Source organism: Eriocheir sinensis, chromosome 5 (genome assembly GCF_024679095.1).
Source record: "Eriocheir sinensis breed Jianghai 21 chromosome 5, ASM2467909v1, whole genome shotgun sequence".
NCBI lineage: Eukaryota > Metazoa > Arthropoda > Malacostraca > Decapoda > Varunidae > Eriocheir > Eriocheir sinensis.
The window spans coordinates 8,399,991-8,419,548 of record NC_066513.1 but is presented as its reverse complement, the minus strand read 5'-3'; the positions used below and the strand labels follow the sequence as shown (position 1 = coordinate 8,419,548).

Here is a 19,558-nt window from a genome sequence, read left to right as displayed (position 1 = left end):
TTAAGGATAGACCGAGGATGTTTAGTGTTGAAGAAGGTGATAGCTGAGTGTTGTCAAAGAATAAGGGATAGCTGTCTGGAAGATTGTATCGAGTGGATAGGGGGATAAACTGTGTTTCTGAGGCGTTGAAGGACACCAGGTTCTTTTTGCCCCAATCGGAAATAATAGTAAAGTCTGAGGCTAAGCGTTCTGCTACCTCCAGCCTGGAATCGTTTAGTTCCTTTTGGGTGAGTCTTCTATTAAAAGAAGTTGAGAACTGCAGAGTAGAGTCATCGGCGTAATAATGGATAGGGCAGTTCGTTTTCGAAAGAAGATCATCAATGAACAACAGAAAGAGAGTGGGAGATAGGACAGAACCCTGCGGGACACCACTGTTAATAGGTTTAGGGGAAGAACAGTGACCGTCTACCACAGCAGGAATAGAACGGTCAGGAAGGAAACTGGAGATAAAGGTACAGAGAGAAGGATAGTAACCGTAGGAGGGTAGTTTGGAAAGCAAAGATTTGTGCCAGACCCTATGAAAGCCTTTCGATATGTCCAGCGCAATACCAAAGGTTTCACTGAAACGGCTAAGAGAGGATGACCAAAAGTTAGTTAGGAAGGCAAGGAGATCACCAGTAAAACGCCACTTGTGGAACCCATACTGGCAATCAGATAGAAGGGCAGAAGTGGATGGGTGTTTTTGAAACTTCCGGCTGAGGATTGATTCAAAACCTTTAGATAGACAAGAAAGTAAAGCTAAAGGTCGGAAGTTTGATGGATCGGAACGGTCACCCTTCTAAGGTACAGGCTGTAGGAAGGCATACTTCTAGCAGGAAGGAAAGGTAGATGTTGACAGGCAGAGGCGACTGAGTTTTACCAGGCAGGGTGTCAGCACGAAAGCACAGTTTTTCAGGACAATAGGAGGCACTTCATCAGGTCCATAAGCCTTCTGAGGATTGAGGCCAGAGAGGGCATAAAAAAACATCATTCTTAACCCGTGGGCTTCAGCTATGGGAAGGCCGAGAAGTGGCCGAGAAACGTCAACATTACACTGCATTTTGAGACTGAGAAAACAGCATGGAACGTATATCAGAGCACTACTCTCATAACCATAAAGCCGTTAAAAATATTTACTTTTACTCAAACTCCATTCTTTTTGGGTGGTGTTTGTTACAAAATAAACAGTCTCGTGACGCGTGGCATATAGCCGAGGGTTGCTTGTTGTCTACTTTCGAGAATTTGGCAAGTGATTACTGTATTTTTTTTTTTTTTACAACAAAGGAGACAGCTCAAGGGCACAAAAAAAGGAAACAATAATAAAAAAAAGCCCGCTACTCCCTGCTCCTAAAAAAATAATCAAAAGAGGTGGCCGAAAGAGAGGTCATTTAGGGGAGGAAAGGTGTCCTGATACCCTCCTCTTGAAAGAGTTCAAGTCGTAGGCAGGAGGAATTACAGATGAAGGAAGATTGTTCCAGAGTTTACTAGCGTGAGGGATGAAAGAGTGAAGATGCTGGTTAACTCTTGCATAAGGGGTTTGGACAGTATAGGGATGAGCATGAGTAGAAAGTCGTGTGCAGCGGGGCCGCGGGTGGGGGGGAGGCATGCAGTTAGCAAGTTCAGAAGAGCAGTCAGCGTGAAAATAGCGATAGAAGATAGAAAGAGAGGCAACATCGCGACAGAATTTAAGACGTAGAAGACAATCAGTAGGAGGAGGAGAGCTGATGAGACGAAGAGCCTTAGACTCCACTCTGTCCAGAAGGGCTGTGTGAGTGGAGCCCCCCCACACGTGAGATGCATACTCCATACGAGGGCGGACAAGGCCCCTGTAGCAACTGTGCGAGGAGAAGAACTGGCAGAGACGATACAGAACCCCCAACCAAGATGGCGCCACTATAAACACTCGCCTGCGCCAGAACGAGCTGGGCCGACCATCAGGCCCCACCTGGAAGAAGCCTTGGGCCGACCATCTGGCCCCACCGGGAAGATGCCTACCGGCGCAATAGGCAGCAACGTAAAAAAAATAAAAAAAAAGCGAGAGAGGAGATATGAAGTTTCCAGTTGAGATTATGAGTTAAGGATAGACCGATGATATTTAGTGTTGAAGAAGGTGACAGCTGAGTGTTGTCGAAGAATAGGGGATAGGTGTTTGGAAGTTTGTGTCGAGTTGATAGGTGGAGAAATTGAGTTTTTGAGGCATTGAAGGGCACAAGGTTCTTTCTACCCCAATCGGAAATGATAGCAAGGTCTGAGGTTAAGCGTTCTGCAGCCTCCAGTCTGGAGTCGTGATGAATAACAGGAAGAGAGTGGGTGATAGGACAGAGCCCTGTGGAACACCACTGTTGATAGGTTTAGAGGAAAAACAGTGACCGTCTACCACAGCAGAGATAGAACGGCCGGAAAGGAAACTGGAGATAAAGGAACAGAGAGAGGGATAGAATCCGAAAGAGGGCAGTTTAGAAAGCAAAGACTTGTGCCAGATTCTATCGAAGGCTTTCGATATGTCTAGTTCAACTGAGAAAGGATAGCTAATTCAGTCTGCCATAACCTTGCAGCACCACCTATGACAAATAAGCCCACCTCAAGATCACTCACCCACCACAATGACCCAGGGCATGCATGGTTGGTTGCTTTTTGCCGCCACCGCCTACAATTAGCTCGAATTAGGGGTTTTGAGACGAGCCCCAAACGGGGTCCGCCGTTTCGGCAGACCAACTCGCGGGAGCCCAAAAATGGGTCCGCCGGGTTAAGAATCTTAATAACAGGCATAAAGGAGTCAAAGGGGGGATGAGTAGGAGGAATCTGCCCAGAATCGCCCAGAGTGGATTTTTTTTTTTTTTTTTAGAAAGTTTGAGAGAGGAGTTCAGCCTTAGAGATAGATGAGACGGCGGTGTTGCCGTCATGATTAAGGAGAGGAGGGAAAGAGGAAGAAGTGAAGTTGGAGTTGTTTTTGGCTAGATGCCAGAAGTCCCGGGAAGAATTAGAAAAAGCAAGGGTTTGGCATTTTCTATTAATGAAGGAGCCTCTGGTAAATCAGAGAACAGATTTGGCACGATTCCAGGCAGAAATGTAAAGATCATGGTTAGCGGGAGTTCGAAGGCTCTTGTACCTTTTGTGAGCTGCCTCTCTATCTTTGACAGCACGATAACAAGGGTGATTAAACTAAGGCTTTTTAGCATGAGGAGTAGAGAAAGTACGTGGAATGTATGCCTCCATTCCAGAGACAATCACCTCTGTGATGCGCTGGGCACACACAGAGGGGCTCGCTCCTGGAAGCAATAATCATTCCACGGGAAATCGGAAAAGTACATACTCAGGTCGTCCCAACGAGCTGAAGCAAAATGCCAGAAGCATCGCCTCTTCGGTGGGTCCAGAGGGTGTACATGAGCGATAGGACAGGATACAGAAATAAGGTTGTGATCGGAGGAGCCCAACGGAGAGAATAGTTTGACAGAGTGAGCAGAAGGGTTAGGGGTAAGGAAGGGCCAGTCTCCAAGACGGTCGGGAATACGTGTAGGGTGCTGTACCAACTGCTCTAGCTCATTGAGGAGTGCAAAGTTGTAGGCTTGTTCACCAGTCTGGTCAGTGAAAGCGGATGAAAGCCAAAGCTGGTGGTGATCATTGAAATCTCCTAGGATGGAGATTTCAGCGAAGGGACAGTGGGTCAATATGTGTTCCACTTTAGAGTTCAAGTAGTCAAAGAATTTTACATATTTAGTAGAGTTAGGTGAAAGATAAACAGCACAGATATATTTAGTAATAGAATGACAATGAAGTCTTAGCCAGATGGTGGAAAATTCTGAAGAGTCTAGGTCGTGGGCACGAAGGCATGTGATGTCGTTGCGCATGTAGGCGCAATATCCAGCTTTGGATTTAAATTTAGGATAGAGATAGTAGGAGGAAACAAAGTAGAGATTGCTGTCAGTATCCATATAAATATGTACAGTAAAACCTTTATAACTCGGCACTGTATAACTCGGAATTTGATATAACTCGGCAAGGCAACGAAATATTCATTTAAAAGAAAAAAATAATAATTTAAACAAATAGCCAAAAAAAAAAAAAAAAAAAAAAAAGGAAAACATTCATGCATCGCGGCATATTGCCGAGTTTTAACCACATCCTGGTGTCTTCACTCGGCATGCCTCACCCGCATTTTCTCTGAACGTCTATCCACACTTTGGCCACGTGATCTCACACTCCAGCACTCTCTGATTAATCTCGGTATGCTGCCGATTCATCTCCACATCTCGTGATTTATACTTCTTTGGGCTTACCCGCGCTATCCCTGTATTAAACATGTACCCTCACTCTCTCTGCTTGCTCCTCAAACACCCACGTGTTGTCTGCTTGGACTACATAATTATACCAGTCACTTCATTGGTAAGTACTAATTAATACTTTTACTGCTCTGAGTAGTGCAGTGTTTTACACAAATATTGTTTATGCAAATGGGGTGAAGGGGAATGGGGAATTTGCATAACTCGGAAATTTGAATAACTCGGCAAGGCTTGGAGCCCCTATCATGCCGAGTCGTAAGGGTTTTACTGCATATATATATATATATATATATATATATATATATATATATATATATATATATATATATATATATATATATATATATATATATATATATATATATATATATATATATATAAATCTCTCTCTCTCTCTCTCTCATATATATATATATATATATATATATATATATATATATATATATATATATATATATATATATATATATATTTTTTTTTTTCAATCAATCCTTAATCGGAAGATACAAAAGCACCTATCCACTTCAGACCTTCTATCTGATCGCCAGTATGGGTTCCGCAAGAGGCGTTCTACTGGCGATCTTTTTTGCTCTCTTAACTGATTCTTGGTCATCCTCTCTTAGCTGTTTCGGTGAAACTTTCTCAGTTGCGCTAAACATATCGAAAGCCTTCGATAGAGTCTGGCACAAGTCTTTGCTTTCTAAACTACCCTCTTTTGGATTCTATCCCTCTCTGTTCCTTTATTTCCAGTTTCCTTTCCAGCCGTTCTATCTCTGCTGTGGTAGACGGTCACTGTTTTTCCCCTAAACCTATCAATAGTGGTGTTCCACAGGGCTCTGTCCTATCACCCACTCTCTTCCTGTTATTCATCATTGATCTTTTTTCCATAACAAACTGTCCTCTTCACTTATTCGCTGATGACTCCACTCTGCATTATTCAACTTCTTTTAACAGAAGACCCTCTCAACGGGAAATACATGACTCCAAGCTGGAGGGTGCAGAACGCTTAACCTCAGACCTTACTATCATTTCCGATTGGGGTAAAAGGAACCTTGTGTCCTTCTATGCCTCAAAAACCCACTTTCAACTCGACACAATCTTCCAAACACCTATCCCCTATTCTTCGACAACACTCAGCTGTCACCATCTTCTACGTTAAACATCCCCGGTCTATCCTTAACTCAAAATCTTAACTGGAAACTTCACATCTCCTCTCTCACTAAATCAGCTTCCTCGAGTTTGGGCGTTCTGTATCGTCTCCGCCAGTTCTTCTCCCCCGCACATTTGCCACTATATATAGGGCCCTTGCCCGCCCTCGTATGGAGTATGCCTCTCACGTGTGGGGGGGCTCCACTCACACAGCTCTCTTGGACAAAGACGAGTCTAACGCCCGTTTTCTTAAACAGTGTAAACCCAGGATACCATATTGTCAGTTAGCTAGACACCCACAAATGGATTTCATAAACGCATCTGACGCCGTTCTGTGTATGGCTTGGATCCCACATTATTGGAACATCCGTGTGTTGACCTACCACACCACATGGGGCGACCATACTCACCCGAAAGAGAAACGAAATTTAAGAAATGTATTCATTATAGTAAAAACACTTATGAATAATCAATAAATATGTTATTATTTCACTTCTCTATTTTAATCAGTAACTTTGTATTCACAACAAGTACAAGATTTTAAAACGACATGCGTGGTCGCGCGTGTATTGAAGTAAGAAGTCGATTATAACTATACACTATAGTAATGTAGTTTATTATGATTAAGATGAATGAGATCACTACCTTTGAATGAATGAATAAGTTCCAAGGCCTGACATAGGTAATACATGATAACTGAGTACGTATATACACGTGCCTACTTGTAATATATAATAACTGAAATAATGCATTCAGTGCTTGATATACAAACTATTTCATACATTACTTTCTGTTCTTTCTACTAAAAGATTTATACAGCTGAAAATCAGTAATGTCGATCTAGTAAAATTATAGTTTAACGCCACACTCAGGCAGAGTCGGACTGGGGTCCTAACGGGGGCCGTGCCATGTAGTGGCTGGAGGGGGCCGGGGCTCATATAAGCTACTGTCATTATTATATGATTTATCATGGGTTTTTAAGTCCAGGGGCCCATGTACCTTGGAGGGTCCTTGTGCCATTGGCACACGGGCACATAATTATAGGCCGGTCCGACCCTGCACTCAGGCAAAATTTAATTGTTCCCCATATATATATATATATATATATATATATATATATATATATATATATATATGAATATATATATATATATGCGTCACAAATTACTAGAAACGCCGCTAGCGATTTAAAAAAAAGGTTAGTGGGTTTCTTATGGGTGCCTCGGGGCGCCGGGCGGGAGAACGTATACGTGTTGACATTTCACAGGTAACTGACTCATAATTAGGTTAGGTTAGGTTAGGCTTTCCCATGCTGTTTTTCGTCCTAATACAGCATTGTAGTTGGATGGTTTCCTGTGCACGACCGGATTGTTTCACTAGAAACAGTTTTTGTGCATAAGTAAGCGGGGTGGTCTTGTCTCTCGTAGCCATTTTCAACCTGTGAGGCATCAGTAACGGTGTAACGTTTGGTTGCGGGGACTTGCGGGCGTGAAGGGAAACACTTGCTGTTTTAGAAGAAATATATTCTTAACCTAAGATACAGCGTAGCGTTGGTGAGAGAGAGACGAGATGATAGGTGTGTGTCGGGCGAGCTCTCTCGAAGGAGTGACGAATTATAGATTGGAATTGGTTACAATTGGTTACGTATGTCAAGGTGACCTCTAAGCCTGATGAAATGCTTTGTATACAAACTGAGACGGTAAACACTGACAGCTGACATTCCTACAAGGTGGCGTGATCTATCTGTCGTGGGTTTTTTCCATTGATATTGCATGCCTAATTCGTTGTGATATTAAGTAATAATTTATAATAATAATACACTGATATACTACAATTACTATAACACTGCTCGGTCACCTACTTCGCGACCTCGCGACATTAAAAAAAAAAAAAAAAGCGAATTAGTAGTTGATCCGATAAAGTGTGAACATGTTGAGCAGACTGCCTATGGCACAAGTATATTAAAACAATGGCTAAGCATGAATACTCGTGTAGTAATGACATAAATAATGAGAGGTAACACCAGCGGGTGCGATATAAATCAGAGAAATAATCTCTAAATGGAGAAACATAGACACAAGTGTCTGTAGGTAACAAGTGGCCTAGTTACAGAACATGAAATGCTCATCCAGCTTCCAAAAAATAAGAAGAAGAACAACAAAAGGTGGGAACATAGTACAATGTTAAGGTACAGGAGCAGGAGAAATGACACATTTCTTGCCTTTTTTCTTGCGTAAAAAAAAATAAAAAAAACCTACCTAGCCAGTGGCTTCCCTGCATCCTGTCGCCGTGTCTGAACAACCAAATAATCGTGCAGGACAGAGTTCCTCCTAATAAGGTAGCACATGACGACGAGACTGACGACCATCAGAAACATTGGCACAAAAATTCCAAGGAACAAGTAGGTGAGGTGCAAGTATTCAGGCAGCGTTTCCCCCAGGGTTTCTGCAAACTCTGTTTCGTTTGCAAAAGACAATGAATGAAGGAGATAAAAGATGCTGGAGAAGTGAATGTTATCGAGAGACCGCAGAGGAAACACTCGATGGGAAATATTGGCCGTGAAAACCAGACGGATCCGGGACAGGTACGTTGTTATGTTAGTGGAGCGAATATAGCATGCTTCCGCTATGGCATAGTGACCAGTAACCCGTTGATAAGTGGTACCCTCCGGGCAGATTACCGATACATAGAAGGACTGAGGAAAATAGAAATAATGCAGACCCTGAAAGTTCTTATGGAAAACAGGTGTTGGTGGTAGTTGCTTGTAAGGGCACAGGGAAAGAGCGTCAGACGCATTCACCCAGGTGAGGGCGATCTCGCACACTCCTCCCAACGCGCCCGAGTCCTTCGCTACCTCGTTCTCCTACAAGAGCTCCAAGCCACAAGAACTCACCAACAAATCCGGGGACAGGCGTAGAAGGAAGGAAGGAGTCAAAATCCCTGCTACAGGCCAACTACAGGCCTACGCACTTCTACAAGCTCTCTACAGGCCAACAACCAGCCACTCCTAGCTCACTCCAAGCCCTCCGTGGTACGCAGAAGGAGGCACTCCCCGCAGCGCCCACAAGCTCCAAGCAACACAGCGGCAACACCGCCGCTGCCGGGAGCATCGGCCCAAACCTCTTCCGGCAAACAGTCAACCAGGCCAAACGCTGACCTCTCCCGGTGACTGCAAGCAGTTACCACCACCGTTACTACAAGGCGCCTTCTCAAGAGGTTACACACCCAGGTCGCCATATCTACAACCGCTGCCCCCACAACTCGCAAAATAACAAGAGCACCGCAGCCGTCCTACGTCTGGCAGCAGTGTTCCGGCGCCCGCCCTGCCACACACCTGCCCGACTACATCGTCAGCAGTTTCCAGCAGCCATTACAGGAGTCAGTCTCCACGCCAATAATCAACCTTCTACGCGCTCCTGCCGCGGCCAAGGTCTTCCAACGCGACTCCAAAGGCTCCAGGTACCCAATGGGCGACGACATCCTTCGTCACCAGCTCTACATCAGCTGAATATTCTCGGTATTGTACCTGTTCCAAATATTTTCACAAGTGCAAACTCAGCAAAATTGCATCAGAGGCACGAATCTTTTATTTCTGTGTATCTACCACTGTTCATCAGTCGTAATTGTGAGAGTAACGATCATTCGCATACGGTATTGATCCTTATTGTTGTCTGTTAGCGGTTAAACTGTGATTTCCCTACTCTAATTCAAACTTCCTCAGTGTGCCCTAGCTCCGTTTTCTCTTCACCGCTCGGGAGGAAACCACACTAAAAAGGCATACTCACTTATTTCTCCTAACCAAATAACCGCTGCGTTATTGGTTCATTATTTCATATAACCATAACATCATAACATTACATTATAAACTGACATTATAACCTTAACATTCTATTACGTCTAACGGCCACCTTGCTTACCATCCCTTCTTGTTTTTAGGGGTACGGCGCAAAAAAAATTATTATTACGTGGGATAATAGTTACAGCTATTAAAATATGCTCATATATTGTTTCTGATTTAAGCCATAGTATGAACAAAGACACTCCTACTAAATTCGGCGACACCTTTAAACAGTTGACTCGTCCTTCAGGTGAGGAGGAAGTGGAACACGGTTCAGACACCGATGATCTTAATGTTGTAAATTTACGTTCAGGTACTCAGTATTCCTCAATTCCAGACAGGGACCCTTCACCTCCGGGTTCTTCGGGATACTTAACCCCCACTCAACCGGTCACAATGCCTACCAATCCACCTCCCCCCCCCCTCCACCGATTCGGGTCATTCCAACTCAATCCAGTATCCGACAGTTCTCCGGCAGCGAGTCAGATTATTCGGCGAGACAGTTCCTAGATCTATGTGAGTCTGCCATCGTAAATTCCTCCATTACGGAAGATCATGATAAAATAGCATTCATTCGGTCCCGGTTACTACCAGGCTCTCGGGCACTAAATTTGTTGCAGTCCTCAGCGTTCGCTTCGGGGGACATTTGAGTAAACTATGAGATTTTTAAAAGGAATTTCATAAAAACCTTCGGAGGCGGGAGTAAACCAAGCATCGTTAGACAGATCGCACACTCCTTCCCGAACCGGTAGGAAGGCAAAAAAGAGACGCAGAGCAATAGAATCGCCTGAAGACCGTCTCTTCGCAAGATTGCAAGAGTGAGTAGCTACCTGTTGAATACAGAGCGAAATCCTTCGCGATTAAGACAAGAGACGGGGACGTGTCCAGGGCTAATACACTGTCCTTGGCGGAAAAGGGAAATGGAACACTTTCATGGGGATCAAACACATCCCACCGCTGCCACCAAATAATGTAACGGTGTAACGCTTGGTTGCGGGGACTTGCGGGCGTGAAGGGAAACACTTGCTGTCTTAGAAGAAATATATTCTTAACCTAAGATACAGTATAGCGTTGGTGAGAGAGAGACGAGACGATAGGTGTGTGTCGGGCGAGCTCTCTCGAAGGAGTGACGAATTATAGATTGGAAAATATTGAAGTTACAATTGGTCACGTATGTCAAGGTGACCTCTAAGCTTGACGAAATGCTTTGTATACAAACTGAGACGGTAAACACTGACAGCTGACATTCCTACAAGGTGGCGTGATCTATCTGTCGTGTTTTTTTTTCATTGATATTGCATGCCTAATTCGTGGTGATATTAAGTAATAATAAAAATAATAATAATACACTGATATACTACAATTACTATATCACATCAGCTGATACACAGGCCAGCCAACCTAATAGGGCGGGAGCTACCAACCTTTGCGAATCGTCCGCAATTCTGTGGTATGCTGGGTCCCGACTGTGGTTGTCTAGCTAACAACACACTGCTGGGTGTGCGAGTGTTTAAGAAATCGAAACATAACTTTCGGGTGCTAGCACACCACAGTGGTGTGTTGACCTACGAAACGAAATTTTAGAAATTTAAGAAAACGGCCGTAAGGCTCTTCGTCTCATCAGCTCTCCTCCTCTTACTGATAGTCTTCTACCTCTTAAATTCCGCCGCCATGTTGCCTCTATATATATGTTGCATCTCTCTCTCTCTCTCTCTCTCTCTCTCTCTCTCTCTCTCTCTCTCTCTCTCTCTCTCTATATCTATATCTATATATATATATATATATATATATATATATATATATATATATATATATATATACAGTAAACCCTAGATATAACGGACCAGCCTATAACGAATTTCGGATATAACGGACAATGTCATAGGGTCAAATCCACGGGGTCCGACCGAGAAAAGTTTTTGAACAAACCGCGCTCGGTAACTACAACAGCGTCTGCTAGCCACCTCGCCCTCCTCTATCTATATGCTGTCCCATCCTTTGGTTACTGTAGTCTTTTCAGCCCACCCGATGAAATATTTTCCTTGATCCTCGTGGTTTCCATTCAAACGAATAACGTTTTTACACCACAAGAAAGTCGTATGCATCAATCCAGGATATGTAAATGTTATGGAAAATAGCCAAGTGTTTGTGAGTGTCGGTACTGACGCAGCTTAGGGGATCGCCCGTTATGTAGGTTAGGTTTCGTTAGTTTGAATTTATTCGGCACGCGGAGTGGGGCGGCGCAAGATGGGGCAGGGTGGCGGCGAGGGTGGCCCATTACGCGGGCCAGTGTTGCGGGAAATACCTCATCGCAGAAATAAGTCCCTCTGCTGTCCATCACGCATGCGCACTGGGGGAATACACAGAAGGAAAAACATTAAATTGCCTGCATTTGCTCTAGTTTGTCCAAACGTGATCTTCGTGAATGGTGAGGGAAATACATAAACAGTTAGCTAGTTGAACCTCTCTCTGCGAGCTATTTTGTAGCTGCGGCGGCGGGCGGCGGCGTGTGCCCGACAGGCATTCTACGGGCCGTCGTTTGTATGACAAAGGCCCGTTCCCCCATAAGGGGGAAATCATACAAGCAAGCAACAGGCATTGAAAATTCAGTCATTTAGTGATTTAATGATTTAAGACAGAAACATCTAGCATATTATTTCAAAACACTACCAAACTACCAAAAAAAAAAAAACTTCCGTGTGCCAGTGAGAGATGGACGAACTTGTAAAATTTTACCCATACCCGTATAATTACGGCACCCCGTAGGACCTCACTGCCAACAAGGCTGCCTCAATGCCTCGCAGTGTGCCGTGCGGCTATACAGACAACGTGCAGACAACATCACAATAAAAAAAATATCTACCTACGTTTATTAGGTTCGTCGGCATTATTAAGTATACGAATTTTTAAGTTTCTGCCACTTATAACGGACTTTCGGTATTAATGGACGAAGTTTCCCCGTAATTAGTTCGTTATATCGAGGGTTTACTGTATATATATATATATATATATATATATATATATATATATATATATATATATATATATATATATATATATATATATATATATATTTGGTTTTCGCTGCCCATGGTGCCAATAGCCTCTCTTGTTGGACGGCCCCAGCCTGCTTTTGGAGCAGGCTTATTTTATTTACAGTGGCTGCTGTGATATAATTACTTACATGCCCCATGCTGCCCCCCCCCCCCCCCACCTCCATCCCGCTACTTCTTCTGCCCAAAGTCACTAAAGTTTAGGGTTGATTGACGATCTGGACATGAAGAGGGCAATCTTCCACTACTCGGTGTTGGTTGAAAGTTGTCAACATCTTGCAGTTTGACTTGAACTAGGGTCCCTGGAATCACCGCGTATGAGCCGTATGTACCTTGCGTACCCGTACGTACCTTGCTGTGCACTTATCCGTCACTTACATGTGCTGATAAATAGTCCTCCTGATAAATTTTCTTTCATTTGTTGCCAAGACGGGTTTTATGGTGCATACTTACCCAAAACTGCAGCACGAAGGAGGGCTGGCTGCCATCTGGCATTTCACCAATGTAATATTGTGTCGTCCAAGGGGTGAGACCCACCATCGCACTGTTTGCCGTGATGGATGTCACACTTGGCGGGTTCTTGAAACGTGGCAGCCTGGAGTCTCCTGTAAAAGGGTCACATGTGTCAGTGGGTCAGCAAAAAGTGTAGGTGAGGCCATCAGGCCATTGCTCGATTACAGGAGACAAAGGTGTGTACGAATCTATCACTAGGGACAGGAGGAGACAAAACTGTGGGCGTATTTATGACTCAGGGACAGGAGGAGACAAATGTGTGGGAGAATGTATCACTCTGGAACAGCAGGAGACAAAAATGTGGGTGAATCTATGCTCAGTCAGGGACACAAGGAGACAAAGGTGTGGACGAACCTATCACTCAAGGACAGGAAGAGATAAGTGGTGACCAGTCATTGTAAAGCATCAATTAGTCAGTGTACGGCCACCAGTCAGTGTACAGCGGCCACCAGTCAGTGTACAACAACCACCAATCAATGTACAACAGCCACCAGTCAGTGTACAACAACCTCTAATCAGTGTACAGTGGCCACCAGTCAGTGTACAACAACCACCAATCAGGGTTCAACAACCACCAGCCAGAGTACAACAACCACCAGTCAGTGTACAACAATCACCAGTCAGGGTTCAACAACCACCTGCCAGAGTACAACAACCACCAGTCAGTGTATAACAATCATCAGTCAGGGTTCAACAACCACCAGCCAGAGTACAACAACCACTATCCTTGTTCACTTAAGCCTGGCGCCTAGGCAGGTTGGTAAGGTTGCAGCTGATTGGCTGCACCGCTCACTCGCTAACACTCATGTCGGACCACATCTTGCATGCTCGAGTGAGACATGTTTCTTTATTATATGCCATATCAATCAATCAATCAATCAATGGGGGCATAGGTCGGAGGGCGCGTCCCATCGCCCACCCTACGACGCCAAGCCCGGGGGTCCCTCCGGGCGAGTGTCCATGCAGGCCCCCTTCCCAACCCAAGTACCTCCCGGCAGGATCTATCGACTTGCTCAAGTCACGAACTCCGTGGGTGTCCCCTTGGCCTCCTCCACTCAGGATTGTCTCTTACAGAGACAGCCCGATGAGCAGGGTCAGCTTCCGGAAAACGTGCCACGTGCCCGTACAGCCGGAGTTGGCGTTGACGGACTATGCTGGTAATATATGTCGAATCAGTCTAACGGAGTAGTCGCCGGTTTGACACAAAGTCATTCCAGCGATATCCCATGATTCTGCGTAGACACTTATTACCAAAGGCATCAATCCGCCTCTCCAAGTCCCCATTTAGTGTCCATGTCTCACAACCATAGAGTAAGACAGGGAGCACAAGGGACTTGAAGATCCGGATCTTTGTCCTTCTGCACGGGTATCGACAACACCAAATACTCGTGTTGAGCGAGTCCATAACACCGTGGGCCAGACCAATCCGCCGTAAGATTTCCTGGCTAGACTCACCGTTGTTATGAACTACGCTACAAAGATACGTGACACTCTGAGATCTCAACGTCCTCGCCACACGCATGAACAGACTGCACTGTTTCATCCAGCAAGCCCCCAAACACCTGCACCTTGGTCTTGGCCCAGGAGACCTGGAGTCCCAAGGGCTTCGCCTCCTCGTGCAGTGCCTCGAGAACTATCACCAAGACCTCCAGCGACTCCGCCAGGATTACTGTATCATCAGCAAAAACAAGGTCAGTGACCCTGGTATTGCCAATGGATGCTCCGCAATGACTCTGGTCCACAACTCTGCTCAGTACCCAGTCCATACAAATATTGAAAAACGATGGGGCAAGGACACATCCTTGCCTCACTCCCGCATTCACGGAAAAGAAGCTGGACAAGACCCCCCCCCCACACACACACACACACACACACTTCACAGCACTCTCTGTCCCAGAATATAGGCCAGTCAGCAGACCAATAGTTTTGGTTGACACCATCAGACTCAGCATTGACTGTAGAATCAAGATGTATTGTAAAAACTAGACAAAACAAAAAAGAAAATGGTATTACGATGAGTTGAACTGTGAAGATGTTAAAAAAAAAATATTTATAACATGTTTTAAATATGCTCGCTGTTTTCAGTAGTTGTTCATTGACTGCAAAAATATATTATTACGTTACGTAGGAAAATCTCTCGTGAACACGATAGTGTGAGCAGAATGCAGATAAAGCTCCACATATTGAAAACACAGAGCTCTTTATAGCAACATGTCACTCGCTGCAACCATCACGGCGCGCGAGACACTCGGCGTGTGTAGGCAGATTGAAGTTAGATACTAAACAACTGCTAATTAAAAGTTTTGTTGTATGTATTGATGATGAAGAAACTGACGATGAATGTATGTAACACGCCATTATCTTCTGAGTAAAATCATAAGGAGTAGAGGAAGATAATACAGGATTAGGCTAAAGTTATTGCTACATAACATGTTACTTAAAATAATATATACATCTTTATCCTCACTCTTTTTTATTTTGTGTTTGACATCACGTATTTTGCTATGATGATGAATTTTATGGTGAAACTGTGACTTTGTTTTTCCCTCTTTATAAATAGATAAGGACACACTAAGTATTCTATCATCTTAAACACCTTTTATGTGTGAAAGTATCGCTGCAGATTACCAAAACGGAGCAAAAATTTCCTTAAAGTAAGTGTTCAAGAGCACAAAAATACATATCACTGACAATACCACTTACATGTGATATTCTGATATTTTGTGAAAAGGAAATGTGCCACCAGCACACCAACAGAGCGGGGGAGATCAGCAGCTGTTTAGTGTCCAACTTCACTCTGCCTCCACACGCCGAGTGTCGCGCGCGCCGTGATGGTTGCGGCGAGTGACAGGTTGCTATAAATAACTCTGCATTCTGATCACACTATCGTGTTCACGAGAGATTGTCCTTCGTAACGTAATAATATATTTCTGCAGTCAATGAACAACTGTTGAAAACAGCGAGCATAATTAAAACATGTTATAAATATTTTTTTAACATCTTCACAGTTCAACTCATCGTAATATCGTTTTCTTTTTTGTTTTGTCAAGTTTTTACAATACATCTTGATTATACAGACACTGCTGAGTCTGATGGTATCAACCAAAACTGGCTATCTCGTATATGAGGTGAGCTATGGCATATAATAAAGAAACATGTCTCATTCGAGCCTGCAAGATGTGCTCCGACATGAGTGTTAGCGAGAGAGCGGTGCAGCCAATCAGCTGCAACTTTACCAACCTGCCTAGGCGCCGGAATCTAGCGTAAGTGAACAAGGTATAGTCAGAGTACAACAACCACTAGTCAGTTTATAATGTGTTAAAGTCAGTGTACAGCGGCCACCCGTCAGTTTATAATGTGCTAAAGTCAGTGTACAGCGGCCACCCGTCAGTTTATAATGTGCTAAAGTCAGTGTACAGCGGCCACCAGTCAGCTTATAATAATAATAATAATAATAATAATAATAATAATAATAATAATAATAAACGGTTTATTAAGTGATTGCAGCTGTAAAGCTGAAAATATACACGTAAAAAAATACAATATTGAAATAAAATATAAAAAAAAGTACAATGTGAAAGGGGTATAGGGGGTCTGGGGTGGTGGGGGGAGGTGAGGTGGTGGAATGCAGTGCGTTAGTGCTGAAGGAGGCGGTGTGGTATTCCGGGTGACGGGTCAGGTGTTTAAGCCCCAGGTCAACCCCAGGTCAAAAAAGGGGCAGGTCGCAGTTGATGGCAGGGGTGCAGGTAGAAGCGGTGTCGGCCGACACTCAGTTTAGCGATGACCTGCTAATCTCTCCAGCCGGTGAGACAAGATAGGAAGAGGTGGACCGAGAAGCGGTAGGCGTGGGAACATCAAAACGTCTGCACTGCCCCATGCCACTTGCCCCAACCATGACTCCACCTGAGTGACGGGCCTCAACACTGCACAGCACCTGAACCGAATTCTCCCAGCAGCATGATGGTCGGGCTGGTGTACCTGGGGGCACCTGGGGGCCGGCGTCGGCTGGATGGTTAGGCGGCGTCGACGTCACACTGGCCATTACTACTCTTCATTGTCTTCACGGCACCACAAACGCACTGCACTCACTTTCTCTCACCATGCTTAAGCTTGTCACAAAAGTTTCTTACAGTGTTGGGTTATTGATGAAAAGGGAGAGGGGGATGAAGGGGAAGGGGAGAGGCCAACAGGCTGGCCCCAGGCTGCTCCTTACGGAGCGCCGTGACCCATGTCTGACCTCGGTCAGGTCTGGGCCACAAGTGTGTTAAATGTGTCAAATGTGTTAAAGAGTGTGCAGCGTCCACCAGTCAGTTTATAATGTGTTAAAGGCAGTGTACAGCGTCCACCAGTCAGTTTATAATGTGTTAAAGGCAGTGTACAGCGTCCACCAGTCAGTTTATAATGTGTTAAAGACAGTGTACAGTGGCCACCAGTCAGCTTATAATGTGTTAAAGTCAGTGTACAGCGTCCACCAGTCAGTTTATAATGTGTTAAAGGCAGTGTACAGTGGCCACCTGTCAGTGTACGTTGTCATTTTTCAAGTCTTGAAAAACGATCGCATTGCAGTCCCTTGCCCATAGTGTTCGTATTTGCTTGGAGAATTATAATTTACTTAATGAGGGTGTCATGACATGCTACAGATAGCTTCATTCTGCCCATATTTTGTACACATTATATTACGTGCACATGTCTATAATATTATACTACATTGTTATGATAATCAAGCGCAAATTATCTTTGCAAATCAGGAATGTTAATAGGTAAGTCACCCTCTGCTCGATGAAGTTAAGGGAATATTAAAATTCTGGTGTTATTAGGCATCTACACTCCTTACTGTGAACAGGCCGATTACTCTCACCTCAGTCACCCTCTCCTCTCATTCCTTCACTTATTCTCTTCCCCTATCCCTCCCTCACCCACTCATCTACTTTTCACTCATTTATTCTCTTTTCCTCCCGTCCTCCATCTCCTCCCATCTTTCCCCCTCTTCTTCACTACTTCAATTCTTCACTTTATATTATCTCTCCCTTTATTCACTCACTTGCTCCCTTAGTCACTCATTTACTCCTTTCTTCACCCTCTCTCCCTCATTTGGTCAGTTAATAAGTCAGTCATTCACTCCCTCAGCCAGCCAGTCAGTCAGCCACCCTCCCCACAGAGCTCGATAATCGTTTATCAAAGAGCAGCATGCTGTAACTCATTTGCGCTTTTCTCCCTCCCTTCCTCACTTACTCATTCTATCACTCTCTCACAGAATCTTTCACTCCCTCAGCCAGCCAGTAAGTCACATTCCTTGCAGAGCCCAGTAATCGTTCTTCATACAGTAGCATGTCACTCACTTGCACTTTTTCTCCCTCCCATCCTCACTTACTCATTCTGTCACTCACAAACTTATTCACTCTCTCAGCCAGTCAGTTCGTCACCCTCCCCACAGAGCTCGGTAATCGTTCCCCAGACATTCATTTGCATTTTTCTCCTTTCATTCTTCAATAATTCACTCACATATTCACTCACTGACTCATTCTGTCATTCCCTCACTAACTTATTCACTCCCTCAGCCAGTCAGTAAGTCACCTTCCCTGGAGAGCTCAGTAATACTTGTTCAGGCAGTGGCATGTTGTCTCTCATTTGCACTTTTCTCCTTCCTTTCCTCACTCACTCACTCACCTACTTAATCAGTCAGTCAATTAGCTACTCACCATCTTTGCAGGGCGTCACCGTTGGTTCAGGATTATCATCAGATTCCTCTACGAGGCTATCTTGAGAATCTGCATAAGAAATCATGATGTTTTAAATAGTCATTACCAAAAATACGTTCATGGGTATTGTTTCTTAGATTACTTACAGTTACCGTACATAAATTATTCGATACAGAATCTTTATGTAACGCAGAATAGTGGGCACGTTTCAAAGGTTGAATTTCATAACGTGCGTGCCTTCATGGTGAAGTGGTTAGCAGCCTAGCTATGGATCTGTGGGCCCAGGTACGAATCCCAGCACAGATTGTCAGCGCGTAGCCATTTTTGGGCTAGTCGATAAATGGGTACCTGGGTAAACATAGAGAACATCAACTTTGGCGATAAAGATGTTACGCTGTGCCCCGTTAGAACCCATCACCCCTGTGCCCCGGGGTGATGGGTTCTAACTTCTTACCCACCGCAGGCTGAAGGGCCAAAGAGGTGGTGATGATCACCGAGGCCACACGCAGTAGGACTGGGCAGGGTCTGTTAACTATGACACTGTGAGTACCAGTACTCTGGCACCGGTACTAGTACTGACAAGCCTGAAGATGGGGCTTATGTTTGGTAGCAGTACTATTAAGCAAAAACTGGTAGTACTGGTACTGGTGTCTGCCCAGCCCTAAATGTTTATCCCAAACTTTGCCTTTTTACTTACCTTTTGTCGACTTTGAATAGTCATGACAATAGACTCCTTATCCTTGACGGGTGTCGGGAGGGCTTTCCCGCAACAGCTCGCTGGATAGGCGGGCAACACACGCGCATAGTCGGTTAGTAACGAACACTCAGTGCTCAAGTAAGTAGTACCCCGCACTACCCTCCCTTGCTGTCGCTGATATTGTTTTATTGTTTCTTGGTTCTAATTCAGCGGTTCTTAACCTGGGAACCTTGGAACGAGGTGAGTTGTTTTGAGGAATATTGGATTTTATTCGTATGGTGTAAGGTTTTCTGCATGTTATACCGTATCTACAACGTCTGTAATAAATTATAAGTGGAAAGAGTTTTACA

General features: G+C 44.4%; 1 protein-coding gene across 2 annotated transcripts in view; it reads right to left on the bottom strand.

Annotated features, from left to right (window-relative positions):
• LOC126984023 (receptor-type tyrosine-protein phosphatase F-like) overlaps positions 1-18,792 on the bottom strand; it is a 196,407-nt gene extending 177,615 nt beyond the window's left edge. The window contains exons 1-2 of one of the 2 annotated variants that reach the window (XM_050837367.1): positions 18,512-18,792; positions 12,753-12,904 (exon numbers count right to left, since the gene is read on the bottom strand). In XM_050837367.1, coding sequence (XP_050693324.1) covers positions 12,753-12,904; positions 18,512-18,596 — 237 coding nt within the window. In that variant the 5' untranslated portion in view covers positions 18,597-18,792. The remainder of the gene's footprint in view (positions 1-12,752; positions 12,905-18,511) is intronic. The other variant, XM_050837377.1, reaches the window with a different exon arrangement.
• Positions 18,793-19,558: the final 766 nt, after the last annotated feature.